Source organism: Neocloeon triangulifer, unplaced genomic scaffold (assembly GCF_031216515.1).
Source record: "Neocloeon triangulifer isolate White Clay Creek 2 clone unplaced genomic scaffold, ASM3121651v1 ptg000006l, whole genome shotgun sequence".
Lineage (NCBI taxonomy): Eukaryota > Metazoa > Arthropoda > Insecta > Ephemeroptera > Baetidae > Neocloeon > Neocloeon triangulifer.
Window position 1 is genome coordinate 478,659 of NW_026775549.1, and position 18,173 is coordinate 496,831.

Consider the following 18,173-nt stretch of genomic DNA (forward strand, 5'->3'; position numbering starts at 1 on the left):
TCTCATTAAGTTGCAAAATAATTTTTATTGATCTATCACACGAGACATATGAAAAATTTAAAGTAAATATACAGTTTAATTTGATTGAGAGTAAAAGAACAATAATGATTGTATAATATTGTTTTTTTCTAAATTTTACTCTGAAAAATAAATAATAGCTTTAAGCTCATTGATCGTGTAGAATTTTAAATGATAAATTTCAACTGGATCAAAAGTAAAAACAATAAAAAGGGAAAGTTATTTTTATTTTATTTTATGAAGGAAAAAAGCGTCATGACTCATGAAAATTTTGCACCTGCGGTTAAGCCCAGGCAGACTAATTAATTACAAAAGGCGTGGTCCCGTTTTAATAAAATGTAAACCACGAAGCTAGCGCGGCTCGTGATATAGCGCGGGTATAAAAGTGAAGAGGCAGAGAGATTCTGCAGATGCAGCATTTTCGAGAGTCGCGACTTTGCGCCTTTGTCTGTGGCGGGTATGCAACCGGCGCGGCGAGAGTGCCCGGCTGCTGGCATAATCTCCAGCGGGAGCGAAACTAGAGATGGCGTGATGAAGTGGCGCCGTCGTTCCTCCACCCTCGAAAAACTCGAAAAGCGAATTTTGGCAATAAAAAAAATTCGCTTTCACTTAACCCTTTCCGCATGATATAATAAATGCGACGAGTTTTGAGCTTTCTTTTTATTGTGAATAATTTTGCTAAATGAGCGTGCGTCCTCTCCGCCCTCGCTTTTTTTTTGTTCGCGTCCCCGCATTAAATTTACACGCATGTTGCTCGAATGTGTGATTTTGCATAAAAAGCACTCGCGCTTGCAGGTGAAGAGTTTTTATGCTCAAGTAGTGAAGAGCGCTTATTTACTGTTTAGGTGCAGGAGGGCTGCAAGTAATTTAGAAAGGGCTTATTTCTCATCAGCGAGGGTTGCATGCACGCAGGGGTTCTTGTGAGCAAATCATCAGGTTTTCTCCCGCTGGCAGAGGGAAGAAATTTAATGCTAATCTGCAGCGCTTCACTTTTTTATTATCTCGCTCAAAGAAGGAAATTAAATCGCATTATATTTACATACTTAGGACTTTTTGATTTGGATTAGAATTCAAAATTGCTTTATAATCTTCAAAGTTGTAGTCTTTTCCGTAAGGTCAGTAAATAATAAACTAGTAAACTATGATTAATTAATTTATATTTAATTATCTTTTCTATGAGTTATTTTAAGCCTAAATTGTACATTGTAAGAAGGATTCCATCTTTCACTCTCATCTGAGTAAGACGCTGACGAGCAAGGCAATGTTGACGAGGACGAACCGGGCGGTCTGTAGGGCGGCTGAACCTGTTGTGAAACAAAAAGGGGGAATGAGACAAAAGTGAGGCGAAAAGAAAAGAGAGGATGACACTCGAGCCGATTTTTAAGGTCACGGGGTAACTCACCGGAGCAGTAGTCATTGTTTTCCGCAGGCACGAGACCGTAATCGCAGGAGCACTTGTTATTGCGGCATATTACCCCCTCGCTGCTGACGGGGAGGAAACACTCGGAGCCTTTGGTGCAGTCGTCGCCCAGGCCTGCTTAAATCAACATTCACGCATCACGCCGCGCGTCATTAATTATTAATTAGAGGGAAAAATCGACCCACCCTTCGAAGGGGTGCACGTGCCGTCCACCAAGTGATGCCTCTTGCGACACCGGCACTGCTCCTCCGAGCACTCGCCGAACTCGCCTAGCGACGGCGTGCACTGTTGGTTCTCTGAACACAACGCGTCCAAGCCACCACCAACTGTTAATTTCAGAGCAGAAAAGTTAATTATAAGAAAATAATATAAAGAAGAAGCCAAGATCTATTTATATTTGAACATAATTTTAAACTACTTTTAACACGTTTAAAATACAAAAAAATGATGAAGATTTTATTATTTTTAGTCTATAATAAGTTAACACAATAAAAATTTTTGGTTTATAACGGTTTTTTTAAAGATAAATTTTGTTTTAAATGTAATATTTTTTTAAATTATTCTGGTTTTAATAAAAATTTAATTATTATAGTAAATTTTAATTTTATATAAATTATATGTACTTCACTTGCTATGAACTGAACAGATCAACACAATACGTTACTTCTGATTGTAAAATTCATATTGAATGCAAGTTATTTATAACAATTATAATTTAAATGGAAATTAATTTCAATTATTTCAATAATCTGCATGGCATTATATTATGAGAAGAGACAAAGTCTTAGTTTATAATATTTTAATAAAATAATCATTTTTATACCAAAATTGTTAATTTTTCACCCTATAGTTGCAAGATAAATATTGATTTTGTTATGAGGCTTATCAGAACATTTTTAAGTTAAAAAGCCAACGGCACTTTTGGCGCTGATCTTTTCCGCTACTCGTTTTTGGTCTTTCTTTACCCAACTGCTGCTATTGTGTATACTTACTTGGCAAACAGGCTGATGTGGCCAAATTAGCCGTCCATCCAGACGGGCACTGGCATTTGTTTGCCGTGCACACTGCATCGGCAGCCGTGGCGCAGTCGTCCTGTACAGAGCACGGCCCGCCAACCCCTAAATAATTCACCACACACGGCGTTAGTAGTTGGCGCTTTATGGCCAATATAATATGTGACTTGGCCCTTAAATCGTGCTTACTTAACCAATCAACATAAATGTCAATGGCAAGTGAGTAAGATTCAAGTGCGTGCGAGTGAGTATGACTCACTGCAACTTCTTTTCCGAGGGGGAGCGCGTTTTATTATATCTCGTCAAAGTGCAACTCACCTAAGCGACAGGCGTTGCCGACTTTGTAGTATCCCGGCTGGCAAGCGCATTTTTTCGATTTTGAGTCGCAAACGGAAAATTGCACTTCGCAATCACCATTTTCTTTGCAAACTCCGCCAAGATCTAGACTCGAATAATAAATAATTTAGTTTTTTTTTTTTAATTAAAAAAATTAATCTTACTTGGGACGTCAAGATAGCAATCTTTTTTGTCACTACTCGGGTGATAACCGTTTATGCAAGAACACGTGCCTTCGACGCAAGAAACATATGTGTCTCCAGATGTGGCACTGCAATCCCTGGCATCAGCGCACTGCTCACCAGGCCCTAATCAATTTAAGGAATTAAAAATTTATATACACTTTTTTTCTTCTAAAATCAGTACATTTTGCGATCCAGCAAATGCTGTCTTCTTTAAATACTCGCGAAAAATCGTCACATTTGCAGGTTTTTGTGTTGCCGTTCAACCTGCACTGGGCTCGCGCTCCGAAAAGGGTGCACTGGGAGGTCTCGTTGCATTTGTTATTGATCAATGTGATTTCTTAAAAATTAAAATCTATGAATTATCCGAACTTTAAGTTCACTTGGAATTAAGAATTAAAATATTTTTGTGTTTCTCTTTTTGCCTTTTACGTTATTTTCTCGTAAAACTAACGTGTTAGGCACTCCTGTTTTGTGACCGACGCCGCCGTCCCCACGCCGCAGACACACATGGTGCCGTCGCAATTTGAACCGTTGATGGCGGCGCAGTCCGCGTTCTGGACGCAGGGCCCACCGATTTCTAGTTTACAACTTTTTTATTATCATTATCTTTCCTACACCAAATCAGACGTACCTGGTACGCATTTTTCTTCGCCTGCGGGCTTGAAAAAACCGTTTTTGCACACACAATAACCAAGGGCTGAGCACTCGGAGTTTGCGATGCCGCATTCCGCACCTGATGGGGTGCACGGCGACCCAAGCTCTGTAATTTACCAATGTAAAAATTGTTAGAGTAATTAATGAAAGAAAACAAATATCACCTTTTCCCATATCTGAGGTGGTCAGGGGTCTTGTATAATTTGCAGGCAAGAAATCTGAAGAAAATTTTAATTAAGGTGGGAGAAATAAAATTAAAATTTTTAAATTAAAAAATGATCTTTAAGTGCCATATTGAATAATTTGACTATTTTACATTAAATATTAAATGATTATTTCTTTACTTGTAATTTTTTTTTCAAATACCTTTCGTAACTTTATTTTTGAGATTGCAAATTTCTTGTCCAGCACCCGAAATGCATTCGCAAACCTTTGTCTTCGTGTTGCAAAATGATCCTTCAAACACGCAATCTGAGTTCAAAGCGCATGGTTCACCGACATCTAAAATAGATTGAGATTATTTTTTTATATTTTACCCCATAAACAAATTTACTCACTCTCGGCTTTTTTCCTACAATCTGAGTACTCTCTTTGGTAAAATCCAGGTGAGCACTGGCATTTGTTTTCAATGCACTGAACCGCATTTGCCTCCAGGACTGACACGCACTCCTCGTCAAAATCGCAAGTGCTACCCAACACTAAAAAAATTTTAACTTATATCTAATTGATTCTTTTTTTTAGTCGTGGCTCACTTTTCGAGGGCCAGCATCTGCCCTTCAGGTAGTGCATTCCGTCGACGCAACCGCATTTCCCACTCGTGCACGTTCCGCCGTTCAAAAGAACTGCAGAACATTGCACGTCTTCTTTGCAAGTTCCGCCAGCACCAGACGGCACTTAAAAGTGTTAATTGAATATGTTGATTCATAAAATAAAGTTTCTACTTTCACACCTGGCAAACAGCTTTGCATCGTGGAGTTTAGAACCTGGTAACCGGCACATTCACATAATTTTAAATTTAAATTGCAAGTGGCGTCGGTAATTAAGGTGCAGTCTTCATTTCTCTCACAACGAACTATGCAAAAAATAAATTATAAAATTATTAAAAAAAAATTAAAATATAAATTTTTTAAATAAAATTTAAAATTTCTTACCCCCAGATAGGTCTGTTGAAGCGGAATAGGAAATGAGGAAAAAGTGAACAACAATTTGCAATAGCGATGATTTCATGGTTGGTGTTGATTTTATGATTGCCGAGCAATGAATAAAAGCAGAATTTTGTGCCAGGTGTGAGTGACCATCGCGGTGTTGTTATCTTTTCCGAGGGAGATTAGGCTGGACTGACACATTCTATGTTTTTTCATTATTCGCTTATCTTCATTCTTCAGACTTGTGCTCTGATTAATATTTTGCCACCACTGAACGTTGAACGAAAGACGTACACGCGCATTATTTATCGGCGAGGCCTCTCAAAATCTAACGATCTCGGAGAGATGCGAAATCATTTATCATTTATATAAGAGTGGACATCTGCTGGCACCTGGCAGTTATTGTTATCTTGTTCATTGCCACCTGGGATACGTTTAAATATAAGATAAAAAAAGCTTTTCTGATTAGTTTTTTTAGATGAATCACCAAATATTACGTAAGCATTAAAAATAATAATGCGGCATTTCTAAGTTAATTTTATATTTTATATTATACCAACCATTCAAAAAGTTTATTAGAAAGTTTAAAATTAATAAAAATAATTATTAACTTTATGGAATTTCGTTTTATTTAAATTTAATTCTTGTTAATTTCTTTTGCAATGTATTCTTTGGATTTAAGATGTTTTTCAATAATATAATCATTTGCGGCGATCCTTATCAGATCCATTGAAAGCGCAAGTAGCGCATCACTCATTTCACTTACATGGCGCTAGAGGCGTGTCATCTGTGCATTTCCAAGAGTTCGTTGGTAGTTGCGAAGCATCGCTACCAGATGTCAGCGCCGCGCGGGTTGTGCAACAGCAGATCAAGTACATTGTTGACCGGCGGCCTCGATATGAGCCCCTGTGGCCTAATGGATAAGGCATCGGTCTCCTAAACCGGGGATTGCGGGTTCGAGTCCCGCCAGGGGTACTTTTTGTTTTTCAATTTAAAAATTTCATCTCAAAGTTTAAATTAACTTATAATTCAATTTCCAGGTTACAAAAATGAAGAACAGCTAAAAGATTAAAAGAAACTTACTTTTTATTTCAATAAAAATAGATCAGATTCAATTTTGTAGTAGAAGAGCAGGTTGAAATTCTACAACAAAAAGCAGGATATTGTTTGATCTTAAACAATAAAAAAACTCATCGAGGAAAAGCTGAATTTTAAATTCAAATCACCAATATTTAATATTTTCCTGATTCCTGATATTGATCTTATTATAATTTAACTCATACATTTTCATGCAATGTTTTCATTTTTACTTTTACTTTTTTAAATTTAATTCTCTTAAAAATGATGCGATCTGAAGGAATAATGAATAATGCACACAAACCCACACTAAGCATCCGGTTGAGAAAAGAAAAAAAAATTAACAAAAGCAGTTTGAATAGTTTTAAATTTGGGACACACCGGCAATGAGTCAATACTGTGATCAGCATACAAAATAGCAGTAAAAACTTAGGAAGTGTGTTAGGAGAACGCCTCTCTCAATATGCAGCCGTCTTCGAGTGGCTAAAAAACAAGAAGTGAGTAAGGCACATGGCTGCATAATGTGCGGAGAAAGCATATTGGAGAAAGCTGCGAGCAATGAGAGGGAAAGTGTTTTTTTTTCGTAGTGTTTCCTTTGGCGCTGAGATAACTCGACCTGGAGACACACTAGTGCTCCTCCACTTTTAGTCCAAGTCGTTTGGCTGCGAGGCGCGGCGGCTCCCGTCGCACTCGATTTTTTTTCACTTGCATTGCAGCTCATGTGCTCGGCCCTCGAGCATGGAGGCAGCTGAGGAGGCGTGCGGGAAGACCCTTGGTCTGACTTTGACCAATTCAGGCAACCCTTCGTTTGGATTTACCCTCAGCAGGTCGAAGGTCGAGCCGTATCCTAAGGTAAAAAGCAGGAAGCGGTCCAATCAGGAAGTGGACTGGCTAGTTTTTTTTTACGCTGATTGGAATAATAATGTGCGGTTATGATTTTATGGCACGCTCTTTTTCACGTAACCACCAAAATTAATATAATATTTTGTAGTTTTTAAGTATAGAATCTTATTAAATCTTTTGATGGAGAAATTAAAAAAAACATTCAGCAATAAATTATGAATAATAAATTTAATTTAAAATTATTAATTTACTACAGTTTAAAAGAGACAATAAAGAGCAGTCAAACATTTTTTTTTTAATTCTAATGAGATAGAAGTTAGTAATGAGTACAAAATTAAATATTCATTATTGTTTAAAAAAATTAATTTATCTTCTTGTCAATTGAAATAAATGAAATTATGAATTATAATAAATATTCCTTTTAATATAATTTAAATTTTTAACTTAAAATATTAAAGAAACATCTTTGAAAGTAAAATATAATTATATATTATAAAATATTTATTTAAAAATTAAAAAATTCATTTTTTTTTTCAAGATTTTTATTAACCACGGAGAACAATAAATTTGTGTCCTCATATTTTTGCAAAATTCAGGTTGACTATGTCGAATCAGAGAGTGCGGCGGACAAGGGCGGACTGAATCAAGGCGACGTTGTTTTTGAAATCAACGGTCGTGGACTTTTGGGCTGTTCTCTGGACTGCGTTCTGAAGATAATAGCAACGTCGGTGCACAAACTAGAGCTGACCCTGTGGCGACCCAAGGACTACCATCCTGACCTAGACCTTGCGAAGACTTTGATTAAAGTGGCGCAATTGTTGTCCTGTCCAATTTGTTTGCGAGAAGTGGCCCTCCAGCCGCGGCAATGCAGGAACGGCCACCTGATGTGCGCCAAGTGCGCAGTGCGGTAATTATGCATAGAAAATATTGCAAAACACACGAAAAATTGAAATTTGAACAACACGTTAAGCAAACATTGCTTTGGAAAGAAAACAGTAAACAAAGTTTTTTGCACTTGAACATAAAAAAATTAAAAAAGTTTAGTTTGTGAAAATTAATTAATTAATTATAACAAATAAGTTATATTAAAAAAATTATCTCAATAAGTAAGTTTATGAAAAATTGAAGAGCATTGTTGTTAAAAAATATTATTGTTGAGTTTTGTGTTTTCATTTGCTCCCTGATTAATTAATATTTCATTTTTTTTTTCTCTTTTGAAAAGAGAAAAATCTCCAAACGGGATAATGGATTTGAAGGGTAGATTAAAATTTCTGGATTTTAATTATGCTGTCCATTTTTTTACAGCAACTCTGAAACCATTTTTAAAACGATTCTATTGTTTGGTTTTTAAAAAGTTAATTTTTTTATTAATACGTTTGATTTCGTGTGTTTGTGTTTAGGTCACCGAAAGGTTGCTGTCCCCTGTGCAGAGTGTTCCTCGGCAGGCCGGCGAACAACAGGTTGGCCCTTCCGGGGGCTCGATGTCTGCTGGCTGAAAAAATGGTGGCTGTGATGCGAACCGACGGCGAGGAATTGAAATCCAAGGCCGTCGACGAAAGCAACAACACAAACGCAGAACGAGAAAACTCACTTAACAGGTAAGAATCAGATTACATATTATAAATATTTTAATCAAGCATCACTTCTATAACTTTCTTTAAACCGTTGAAAATTTAAAGACCGAAAAGTTTGCTTGAAAGTAGGAAGCGATCATTTTGATAAGCGCAATTTAATTTGATCCATCAGCAAATTACTTTTCTTTAATTATTTCTGAATGAAGGAGAAAGTTGAGAATAAATTTGTGTCCACAGAAATGCATCAATGTGCAAAAAAGCGCTGGCAACAGCTGAGGAGAACTCGAGCAAATCGTCCACCGGAAAGTTGCACATGGTCGCCAGGATTGTGAGGGCCTTGCGCTGAATTTACGATCAACACACTGCTCGTTTTGTTGTATAATAATAAGTTCACATGCCTCATTTACTCGTGTGGATGGATGGGTGTGTATAAACTACTGTACACACACCGACTGCAATATTTAGAATTATGGCTCTAGTGCGGCGTGCAAAACACAAACAAGTGTAGTTACGCGCTGGCGTACATTTGTTCGTTTGTTATATACTTATGCACTGTCACCGTGTGCTATTTTGTTGTTAATATTATATTCGTCCTGCATCATGTGCCATTGTGGAGACTTCATTTAATTAATCATGAATTTGTTTTCTGTTTGCTTTACTCACTATTTCTATATAAAAGTGAGAGAGATTAAAAAAAATTTTGGAAGTTTTTTTTTATAAAATTTTAAATTCAAGCCGAGCTTGGAAAAAAACAACAATAGGCACATATTTGCTTATTTTGTGGACTCACGTGAATTTTCTTGGAAACCTTGAGCACAGCTGGAGAGTGATTTGTGCGCTAATTGTTGAACTCCTTAAGTGCACATGTACATTAACGTTTGTTCTATATGGAGAAAGAAGCACTTCCTATATACCCAATTAAGATTATTTTTGTTGGAGGAATGAATTAAAATAAAACGAAATGTAATATAAATGGTAAAAAATGTAGTTTTAATTGAATTGAAATTTATTTAAACAGAAATTTCCCGCAATAGAAAATGCAACTTTTCAAAGTAATGACCAAATGGGGCAATAGCTTCAGAATGAAAAATTTTAATGAAGTGAAAAACAGGCTTGTTTTAATTTAAATTGTAATTTGAGCAATTTTAAATAGCAGAAATTTCTTGACCAAAGGCAAGTCCGATTTTCACGTCAGAGTTCTCCCATTAATTTTTCTAAGAAGATCCGAAGATAGAAATAAATAAATAAAAATGCTCACTTCAGCCCTTACTTTCGATGAATAAAATAATCAGGTAAATTAATAATTTTTCAAACACATCGTAAATATTATGTAAAAAAAATTTGGCTCACACATTTTGCGAAAATTTTCCTTGCATGGTTGGATAAATCTGAATTTTTATATTTCCCTTTTTATTATTCAATTCGACTTTTTGGCCTCTTTCTTGTTATTTTTCACGTTTCAACACTATTTCTCACGTTTATCGCTCGAACAAGCTAATTAATTCTGGGCGTTGGAAAACCCAGCTAAAGTGGAAATAACAAATTCGCAGCGCCTGACCTGACGAAAGACGCACACACCGGCGAAATTCTCGTATACCTCTTATAATTGCGTTCCCGTTCCTAGATGATCTGAGGTGACGGGAGGAAGGGAGGGAGGAGGCTTCGGACCTTTCAGCAGGTAGGGGCTCCTCGCGTCTCAGCGGTGAAGCGACGCACCTGCGGAGAACGCTGTCGTCGCTGATCAAATGAAGCTGCTCGCGAGCACGTTGCTGCTCCTTTGGGCCCTGACAGGTGAGCAAAACCAAAGTTTCAAGGTCACAGGTTAACCCACCTGAGGCCAAATGCGCTTTCCATTTTCTATTTTTGTACATTGATGTTGATGTATACAGAAGGTATTAATTCCACAAGTGAGTCACGTGGGACCGCGTTATACGTTTTGTGATTACTGCCGTGTAGTTTCCACTCTGATTGCTTTTGTATTATTTTATAATATATTCTCCGGAGGCGAATTTCATGCGCCAGTACAATACACAATCTGTTGTTTACTCTTTGTCATTCTCCGTGCGTTTGATTGCTGTGTATTTTTCCAATTGCGTATTGCAATGTTTGACGCGCGATTTGTTTGCAGGAGCGGTGAATGGCCAATTCAACAGTGTCAGCGAAAGAAGTACGTTAATTATTTTTTGCTATATACATTCTTTTTCACTTACGGTTGAGCAATTTCTTCCTTATAGCTAAACTACGCTTCATTAAAGTTTTAAAATTTCATATTATTTTTACGAATATTAACAAATTTATTTATGTTGTAGAATGCGAAGAGTTCTTAAAAAAAATTTCGAGACCGGTCCTATTTTTGCCACTTACTGCAGTCGGCAATCCACAATCCTTTGATGTACAAGAATGTGATGCCAGCAATGTGCACCTCATTGTTGGTGGCGAAGAAGCCAAAGTTGGCGAGTTTCCTCACATGGTAATTGTTAAAAATTTTTTATTTATACACCTGGACGAAAAAAATCATTGCTTTTATTTAAACTTGTTGATATTTATTCTCGTTTGAAAGTAATTCAAGAGCTCACCATTCTGTATAGTTTTCAGTTCCAATGCCTAATTTTGGTGTAACTAATTACACAGTCTAATCACTAATTAGTGTGGTGACAGGACATAATGAATACTTGTAATTAAGAGCCCGATTATTTTGGCTGCTGACAGAGAGCGATAAAACAGTTAATAATGGGCCCGAGTGGAAGCTAACCACTTTAGCCACATTCACCACGCAGCGGCTCACTTAATATTCACAGCCTGTTGCTCGCTGCTCTCGCCTCCCCGACGAGCGCAAATTTTAGTCCTTTTGTTCCTTTTAAAGCTTAATGATTTGCTCGGTCTATCACACACACCCCATAAGTTCAAATTCATGGCACTTTTGTTTCAGAAATTTTTTTATTGATGAAAATGAAACTTTGAAGATTTTCTACATAATAATTTATTCACAGTGATCAAGGGTTGTATAGCGTTGTTTTTATTGAAAAAGGGCATCCTTGATGGTTGTTTGTGGTTTGTTTATTAATTTCTTAGAAAAAAACTCATGCTTTTGTTCAACAACTGTCGTTTTTTTTCGATCAAGAACCTGCCTTTTTTCAATTAAAACAACACGGACTTTTATTTTTAAATTTTAGCTAGAATATAAATTTGGAGCTTTGCCCCCTCAAACTCTTTTTCAAAGCTAACTTTCTCTTTAAAAAAAGAACTACATTCGGAATTTTTTTTTTAAAATCTTCCAAAACATCTAGCCTCATTAGCAATGCAAATCAACGCCTACAACCTCGTTTCAATTCAAATCCCCTAAGGCCAATTGACGAGATCTCCGAGCTTAAGTTTTGATCCTGGTCTCTCTCGCTCGCTCTGAACGTACGTGTGTCGAGGAGGAGAGAATTTTGGACCCGAGTAAGCTTGTTGGACTGCAATTAGCTCGTCCAGGTGTATTAATAATTGCAGCGGAGGCAGACTAATTTGGGCGTTTAATTAGGCAGCCCTGGGCTACGGAGAGGGCGAGTGGCTGTGCGGAGGCAGCCTCATTAGCGAGCGCTATGTGCTCACTGCGGCCCACTGCATCGGCAACGACAGGTATGTACATTTCCATCATACAAACGGAGACATACACGTAGTCAACAACGAACGGCCTGCAATTAAAGTAAGGCCTAGCAAAGCATGTGCGCCGCGCCACCTGCATCAAATATGTACGGATGAATGTGCTCCCACAAGCGGAATTGCATTTGCATCTCAACAATGCACTAATGCACGTTCGCCGTTCCGGTTTTGTCTCCATGGAGGACAACTTAATTTGCAAATAACTCTCGCATCGAAAGCATTTAATTTCCCAATTAAGTATTTAAATAATCGATAATTTTAGTAAAAATATCACGCGTACAACTTAACAGGAGAAGAAATATGTAAATAATTAAATAATGCTGCATTATATATATATCAATATTATTGATAATTAGTTATGATATTATATTTTATTTTCAAATTTGAAGCAGTCTTGTAGACATTTGTTGCGATTCCAGAAAATAATAAATATTAAATTAACTTCCTCATAATATTATTACAATACCATTTTTCGTAAAATTCAAATTTCAAATCAATTTATCATACTCTTTTGAACTTTCAGAAATGATTAAACATCTCTATTTTTTTAACCTGTGTGTTAATTTTACTAATATTCTAATCATTTAGAATTTGATTGGCAAAGAGCTCAATTTTATTTCCTCCAAAACCCAAAGCTAAAAAACCTGATTGCAATAATTTTTAGATTTTTAAAGCAATAAAATTATTTAATTATGCTCACATAGGCTCAAACATTAATGTTTCTAATTGCTTCATTTCAAATGATTGATTAATTAAATTTGGAAGCTGAAGGAAACATTTGTGCTGACATAAATTAATTAAGCAGCTTTGCCCTTTCCAATAACTCTGCGCCGCGTGACAGGTGTCCGCCATCCCATGATTACTCTCTCGCTGTCGCTAATTTGTTCTGCTACTCTGCGCTCAGTAGCTCCATGCAACAACGCTCTTTTGATCGCAATAATCCAGGCGTGCTTTTGTTTATTTTTAGCCTCATTATAAATAAATCAAATATTGACTTTTGGATACACAAGCCGCCGACGCGGTCTCTGCATTAATAACAAGCTCGGGCAAAAACTTTGGCCTTTTGGGCTAAATATTTCAAGCGACGCTAGCCAAGCGTTTGGTTGGGCAAATTTGAACAAGATTATAGCGTAAAATATTGCATGATCAAGTGGGGAAAACGTTGGATGCAATTTGTGTTTTATGTGCCGGCGCACAAGGTATTAAAGTTGCTTTTTTAGCATTTTTGTTTACATTGGATAATATCGAATGCCCAAATCTTGCTGCTCAAGCTTTTTCCATTACATTACAATTTACAAAGTTTGGCCAGAAATTCGGTCAAAAATGCTTTTGCTGCATACTTTTTATTCCGTTTTAAATGAATAACTGCATCAACGCCTGTGAATTTTAGCCAATGTCAGACGCTTGCTCTGGAATAAAATAAAATGGGCACGGTTCTAATTTAGTTCCAATTATTGTCTATAGACGCATCACTAGGCAAAATTATAAATTCCGTGAAATTTATTTATAAAAAAAAATACATTATTAATTCTACAAAAACAAAATAATTTAGATTAATTTTTTATTTGTTTAAAAAATATTACAATTTTGGCATTTTATTTTACCTTTAAAATAAAAATCACTTGTTCACTTTAAAAATATGATATGGAATAATTCTTGTATTGAAATCTCACCTAAATGTCACACTTTTTTGTTGTTATTTTTTCCCTCTAATGGTGACGAGCAGGTGGTGCAAATTTTCCACGCCATATCATTCGCTTGTTGTCACGGACCACCGCACAAAATGAGAATAAATCTCTCGTCATTTTTGCGAAACAACTGCGCGTGTTTATTGGTGCGCCGCGGTTCAACGCGCAAAGTACAATATCGGGGTCTTATACTCTTTTCCTGCAGCCAAATAAAACGTAAAGGGCACGACCCGCCGGCGCTTTGCAATTTAAATGGTTCCACGCGTGCTCTCGTACGGAAAAAGTGAGCAGCGGCTATGAAAGGCTTGCAATAAATCACAGCAGCGACTCGTTCTTGTTTATTTTAGCTGAAAAGTGGTCTCTGCGTCAAAGGCAGTGGTTGCGAGCCCGAGGCCGCGGCAGATGCAAAGAATTTCCGAGATGGAAAAAATTCACGCGTTTTGCCCGCAGGACCATTAATAAATGGCATCATTAATCTCCCTGCGGAAGAGCAGTCAGTGACTCATCGCGAAAATAAAAGGCGGAATATGTTTGCCTCGTTGATTGATTTCAACGTTTGAACGGAACAGATATCTTTCACCTTTCTTTTCTTACTTATTAAAGCCATTATTATTTTTAAAGCTCAACAATAATACACAAAAAGAAGGAAAAAAAGCAACAACAACTTTATATAATTATTTACATACCAAATGTGTTGCTTTTCATTTCAAAATGTACAACTTTCATTTCATGATAGAGAGAACAAGAAATTTAATTTAAATTTTGACAAGATCTAATGTGAGAAAAATTCAGTAAAGTAATTTCTAAAAATAATAATTTAATTATTAATTTAGGCATACATTAATTATGATGACATTTTTTTCTTAAATTCTTCAAACCCCCTTGTTTTTACAATAAAAATGTTTGCTGCATAAAATTTGAGTAAATAAAATTAAAAAAATACACTTTGTCCTTTATTTTCAGGGGAATAAATTTCAATAATATTTATCCAGCTCATAAATAATATGTAAAAGTCTGACATATTGAGAGTTGTATAGAAGTTAATTTATAAAACTAATTCAAAGATTGCTTCCAAGATCACTCAAAAAGTCAACATATTACAACATATTATTATTATTTTTAGGGTTGGAGATCCAAGAATAGTGCGTCTTGGTGAACACGATTTTGCCAGTGACAATGATGGTGCCTCGCCTGCCGATTACGGCGTGGAAAGGGTCATCGTGCACCCAGAATATCGTCCACCAAGGAAGTACAACGATATTGCCCTGATCAGATTGGACAGAGATGTGAACTTCACACAGAAAATCAGACCAGCGTGTTTGACGGACGTGTCGCCACCAATCGGAAATATGGTCACAGCGTCCGGCTGGGGCAGAGTTGGATTTTGTGAGTTAATTTTTTTTTAATAATTTGTTCTTACAGTTTCTTTTAATATTATCAATTATTTCACATACTACATAATTAATATTTAATATTTTTTTATTTTATTTAAATATCCATACCCACAGTGCTATAATGTTCGTCAGCAACGTCTTATTATTCTTGGGAAGTTGATGATGTTGTCCCTTGAAAATAGACAAATTTGTTTAATTTTTATTTAATTTTATTTAACAAACTATTCAATTGTTGAAAATTACAAAATAAGCAATTTATTTATTAAAATGAATAAAATATCTATAAAACAAATGTTTAATAATATTTTAAATTTATATTTTATAATATAAACTTTTTAATAAAAAGCGAATTTCTGTTATTGTGCATAAGTATATTATTAAAAATAAAATTTGTGATATTCTTAGTGTAGTTTTAGTTTTGGAGTTAGGATAAAAAAGATATTGCCTAGAATACTGTAAATATACAAGAAAATCTATTTTTAGAAAGACATGGCAAAATTTTAACATGAGGTATTTAAATTAAACCCTCTCTGCCAAAATAATGTTTTTTTCAGAAAATTTATATCAAAGACAAGGAACGTAAAAAATATTCATATTTGTCTACATTTTTTTTTTAAATTTGCACATTTTTCGATCTTTTTTTGGCAACAAAATAAGTAACGAAAACTAATGCTCGGGTGTATTTTTTAATTCCAGCTGAAGACCAGAGTCCGAAGCTACTAAAAGTTGCCTTCCCTGTGGTGAGCGAGCGGCAGTGCACGGAGCTGTGGGCAGGCAGCATCAAGGTTTCCACAAGCACCCTTCCCCGTGGCATAGACCACCGACTGATGATGTGCGCCGGTCGGCTCGAGGGCGAGAAGGACACGTGCTTTGTACGTTTAACTAGACTCAATCAAGACTAATGAGTCGAGGGCCGCAGTGAATAATAAATTTTAATTCGCAGGGCGACTCCGGGGGCCCGTTGACGGTGCGTAGCGCCCAGAACACCTGCGTCAGCTACGTCGTCGGCGTCACCTCGTTCGGACGCGTCTGTGGAGGCAAAAACTCACCAGGCATTTACACCAGGGTGTCGCAGTTCTTGCCTTGGATCGAGCAAAACCTCTGGCCCTACGAGCAAAACTTTTAGTATAATGGAAAAAATAGATAAATTTTTATGAATTGACTGCTAATTTAAATTTAATCAAAATTAAGAAAGAGTGCCATTTTAAAAAGAGTATAGAAATCAAATGTGGCACTTAAATGTAGCGCCAGAATGAAAATTTGATGTAACAAAATTCATGAAATTAACCAAATGGAGTAGACTTTTCAGAGCATTTGCGTGCAAATAAAAGTAATATCTTTATTTAAGTTTACAAAAAATGTGTTTAAGTTTAATCAGGTACAATCCAGGCACATTCATAAAAAAGTTTAATAGAATTCTAGGTTTTCAAGACATTAAATCTGTAAGGACATAATTGTTGAGTTTTAATTAATAAGTGCTAGTATTTAAATTAGTTTTTAATATAATTATAAAAAAAAGTTTACGTCGTAATACAATTTTATTAAAGACTATTACGAAATATTGTGACAAAGTTTTTTTTTTAAGAAACGCGTTAAGAATAGTGATTACTTATAAATAAAATATCTTTGGAAAAGTACTACAATTTTAGAAGTTAAATTAAAATTAATTCAATAGTGGATAAAAATTTTCTTGCAACTGGATGCAGAAATCACCGGAGAAAAAAAATTCACTCCATTTTTAGGTTAAAAATTAATTAAGCTGTGGCTAATCTCGAATGAATTTATATTATAACTTCACTTAATTTTGCGGAAATTTAAATGTAATCATTAAAAAATTAATTGAAACAGAGTAGGAGAGCGTAGCTGAAACTAGCCAGAATTTTATTAAAACGTTCATTAATCTGCTCCCATTAAATCAATCCTCGATGTAAAATTATGCAGAGCTAGTAAAGTTGATCATCTCACGTCCCACGCTGAGTCTATAATTATGTCTATTTATTTTAATTAAATCAATCGCGAATTATTAACTTTTGCATTATTCATAAAAGATTAACTGGCAATAAGACCTTTGCTGACAACGAGCAAAAATAAATTACTAGCACTTTTGAGGACTCGATCGAGTGAGCAGCGGCCACCTGTAAAGTCTATGCTGCGAGTTTTGGCCAAAATCTACGTGGGGCTTCCTTTTTTTCACTACAGCACATTCCTGCTCGTTTCACACGAGCTATACTGCAATAATAATGAAAAAGTAATATCACACTTTTCATCAATGATCTGCCAATTAAAAGGAGAGTTTCGCCGGTGTGCGGTCAGCGGACACACAATTGAGAGTAGAAATTCACGCGGCTGCTATGCGATCCATCCATCCATCTCTTCCATAACAATAAAGTGTTATTATTATACCGGCGGCCACTTTCCTTCTCAAGACTGCGGGAGAAAGAAATATTACAAAGAAGATATGCGAGTGTGTGTTTTAATTGAGCGCCGCATTTTTTGCCGAGTGGCTAATGAAGATTACGTCTGGACGAGCGATGTGCATCGCGGCAAATCAAAACTTTCCAAATGCAGTCATGTCCCACAATAGTGCTGAATCAAAGCGCGGTAGTAGTGGTCGAAATGTTTGGGGCAGTGTGACACGTTCAGCTGGAGAAAAATAAGAACTTTAACAAGAAAACGAAAAATTAAAAAAAATTTAATAAAAAATTTAACGTTTATGCTTCATCTCTTTTCACATTTTTTGATAAAATAAATTACATGCTATGTTTATATTCTTTTTTATTAATTTTATGTGAAATCTGATTGAATACAGTTTCATAGTTTTTTAGTTTATAATTAAATAAATAAAAAGTCTAATTATATAACCTTAAACACATTATATAACAATAATTTTAATGGCTTCAAGTTAAATTGGTGATTTCAAAGTATCACAGTAGTTATTAAAATATTTATGGACTACTAAACCCAATTAATTTTCATAATTTGAAATAAATTCTTAATAACTTTTTGGAATTTACATTTATTTGCTTCATTGTTTGATTCGGTAAGACAAATTTTTGTATTTAAATTCATTATTATATAGCTGATTTTTTTAACCAAATCAATTTTTGCACTGCCCTCGGAGTGGGCAGATCGACTGACTGCTCACTGGGAATAAGTGTATATTTCTCTTTATAGTTTCTCT

At 35.7% G+C, this 18,173-nt stretch overlaps 3 protein-coding genes and 1 non-coding gene across 4 annotated transcripts; 3 read left to right on the forward strand and 1 right to left on the reverse strand.

Annotated features, from left to right (window-relative positions):
- Nucleotides 1-1,160: 1,160 nt before the first annotated feature.
- LOC132194064 (protein draper-like) lies at nt 1,161-4,946 on the reverse strand. Its single transcript, XM_059615126.1, has 15 exons — nt 4,778-4,946; nt 4,576-4,698; nt 4,379-4,519; nt 4,184-4,324; nt 3,993-4,127; nt 3,791-3,844; nt 3,604-3,732; nt 3,424-3,549; nt 3,154-3,309; nt 2,952-3,095; nt 2,770-2,892; nt 2,431-2,556; nt 1,624-1,764; nt 1,421-1,552; nt 1,161-1,322 (listed from the first exon to the last, which is right to left on the reverse strand). The coding sequence occupies exons 1-15, from the start codon at nt 4,851-4,853 to the stop codon at nt 1,249-1,251; spliced, it is 1,821 nt and encodes a 606-aa protein (XP_059471109.1). The 5' UTR covers nt 4,854-4,946; the 3' UTR covers nt 1,161-1,248.
- A 727-nt stretch (nt 4,947-5,673) lies between these two features.
- On the forward strand, nt 5,674-5,746 carry Trnar-ccu (transfer RNA arginine (anticodon CCU)). Its single transcript has one exon. It is a non-coding gene; the product is annotated as a tRNA-Arg (tRNA).
- Nucleotides 5,688-9,240, forward strand: LOC132194065 (uncharacterized). The gene is made up of 4 exons (XM_059615127.1): nt 5,688-6,700; nt 7,288-7,598; nt 8,092-8,289; nt 8,503-9,240. Exons 1-4 carry the CDS (start codon nt 6,587-6,589, stop codon nt 8,609-8,611), a joined length of 732 nt encoding a protein of 243 aa, XP_059471110.1. The 5' UTR covers nt 5,688-6,586; the 3' UTR covers nt 8,612-9,240.
- A 693-nt stretch (nt 9,241-9,933) lies between these two features.
- Nucleotides 9,934-16,351, forward strand: LOC132194338 (venom protease-like). The gene is made up of 7 exons (XM_059615535.1): nt 9,934-10,056; nt 10,394-10,432; nt 10,575-10,735; nt 11,789-11,886; nt 14,722-14,984; nt 15,689-15,864; nt 15,936-16,351. The coding sequence occupies exons 1-7, from the start codon at nt 10,011-10,013 to the stop codon at nt 16,116-16,118; spliced, it is 966 nt and encodes a 321-aa protein (XP_059471518.1). The 5' UTR covers nt 9,934-10,010; the 3' UTR covers nt 16,119-16,351.
- Nucleotides 16,352-18,173: the final 1,822 nt, after the last annotated feature.

Coding starts and splice junctions, on each gene's coding strand:
- LOC132194064 (XM_059615126.1), bottom strand. CDS start 4,853: ATGAAATCATCGCTATTGCAAATTGTTGTTCACTTTTTCCTCATTTCC. Junction 4,128..4,183: donor TTGTAGGAAAAAAGCCGAGA/GTGAGTAAATTT, acceptor AATCTATTTTAG/ATGTCGGTGAACCATGCGCT. Junction 3,310..3,423: donor AAAACAGGAGTGCCTAACAC/GTTAGTTTTACG, acceptor TTAATTTTTAAG/AAATCACATTGATCAATAAC.
- LOC132194065 (XM_059615127.1), top strand. CDS start 6,587: ATGGAGGCAGCTGAGGAGGCGTGCGGGAAGACCCTTGGTCTGACTTTG. Junction 6,701..7,287: donor AGGTCGAGCCGTATCCTAAG/GTAAAAAGCAGG, acceptor TGCAAAATTCAG/GTTGACTATGTCGAATCAGA. Junction 7,599..8,091: donor TGCGCCAAGTGCGCAGTGCG/GTAATTATGCAT, acceptor GTTTGTGTTTAG/GTCACCGAAAGGTTGCTGTC.
- LOC132194338 (XM_059615535.1), top strand. CDS start 10,011: ATGAAGCTGCTCGCGAGCACGTTGCTGCTCCTTTGGGCCCTGACAG. Junction 14,985..15,688: donor CTGGGGCAGAGTTGGATTTT/GTGAGTTAATTT, acceptor TTTTAATTCCAG/CTGAAGACCAGAGTCCGAAG. Junction 15,865..15,935: donor GCGAGAAGGACACGTGCTTT/GTACGTTTAACT, acceptor TTTAATTCGCAG/GGCGACTCCGGGGGCCCGTT.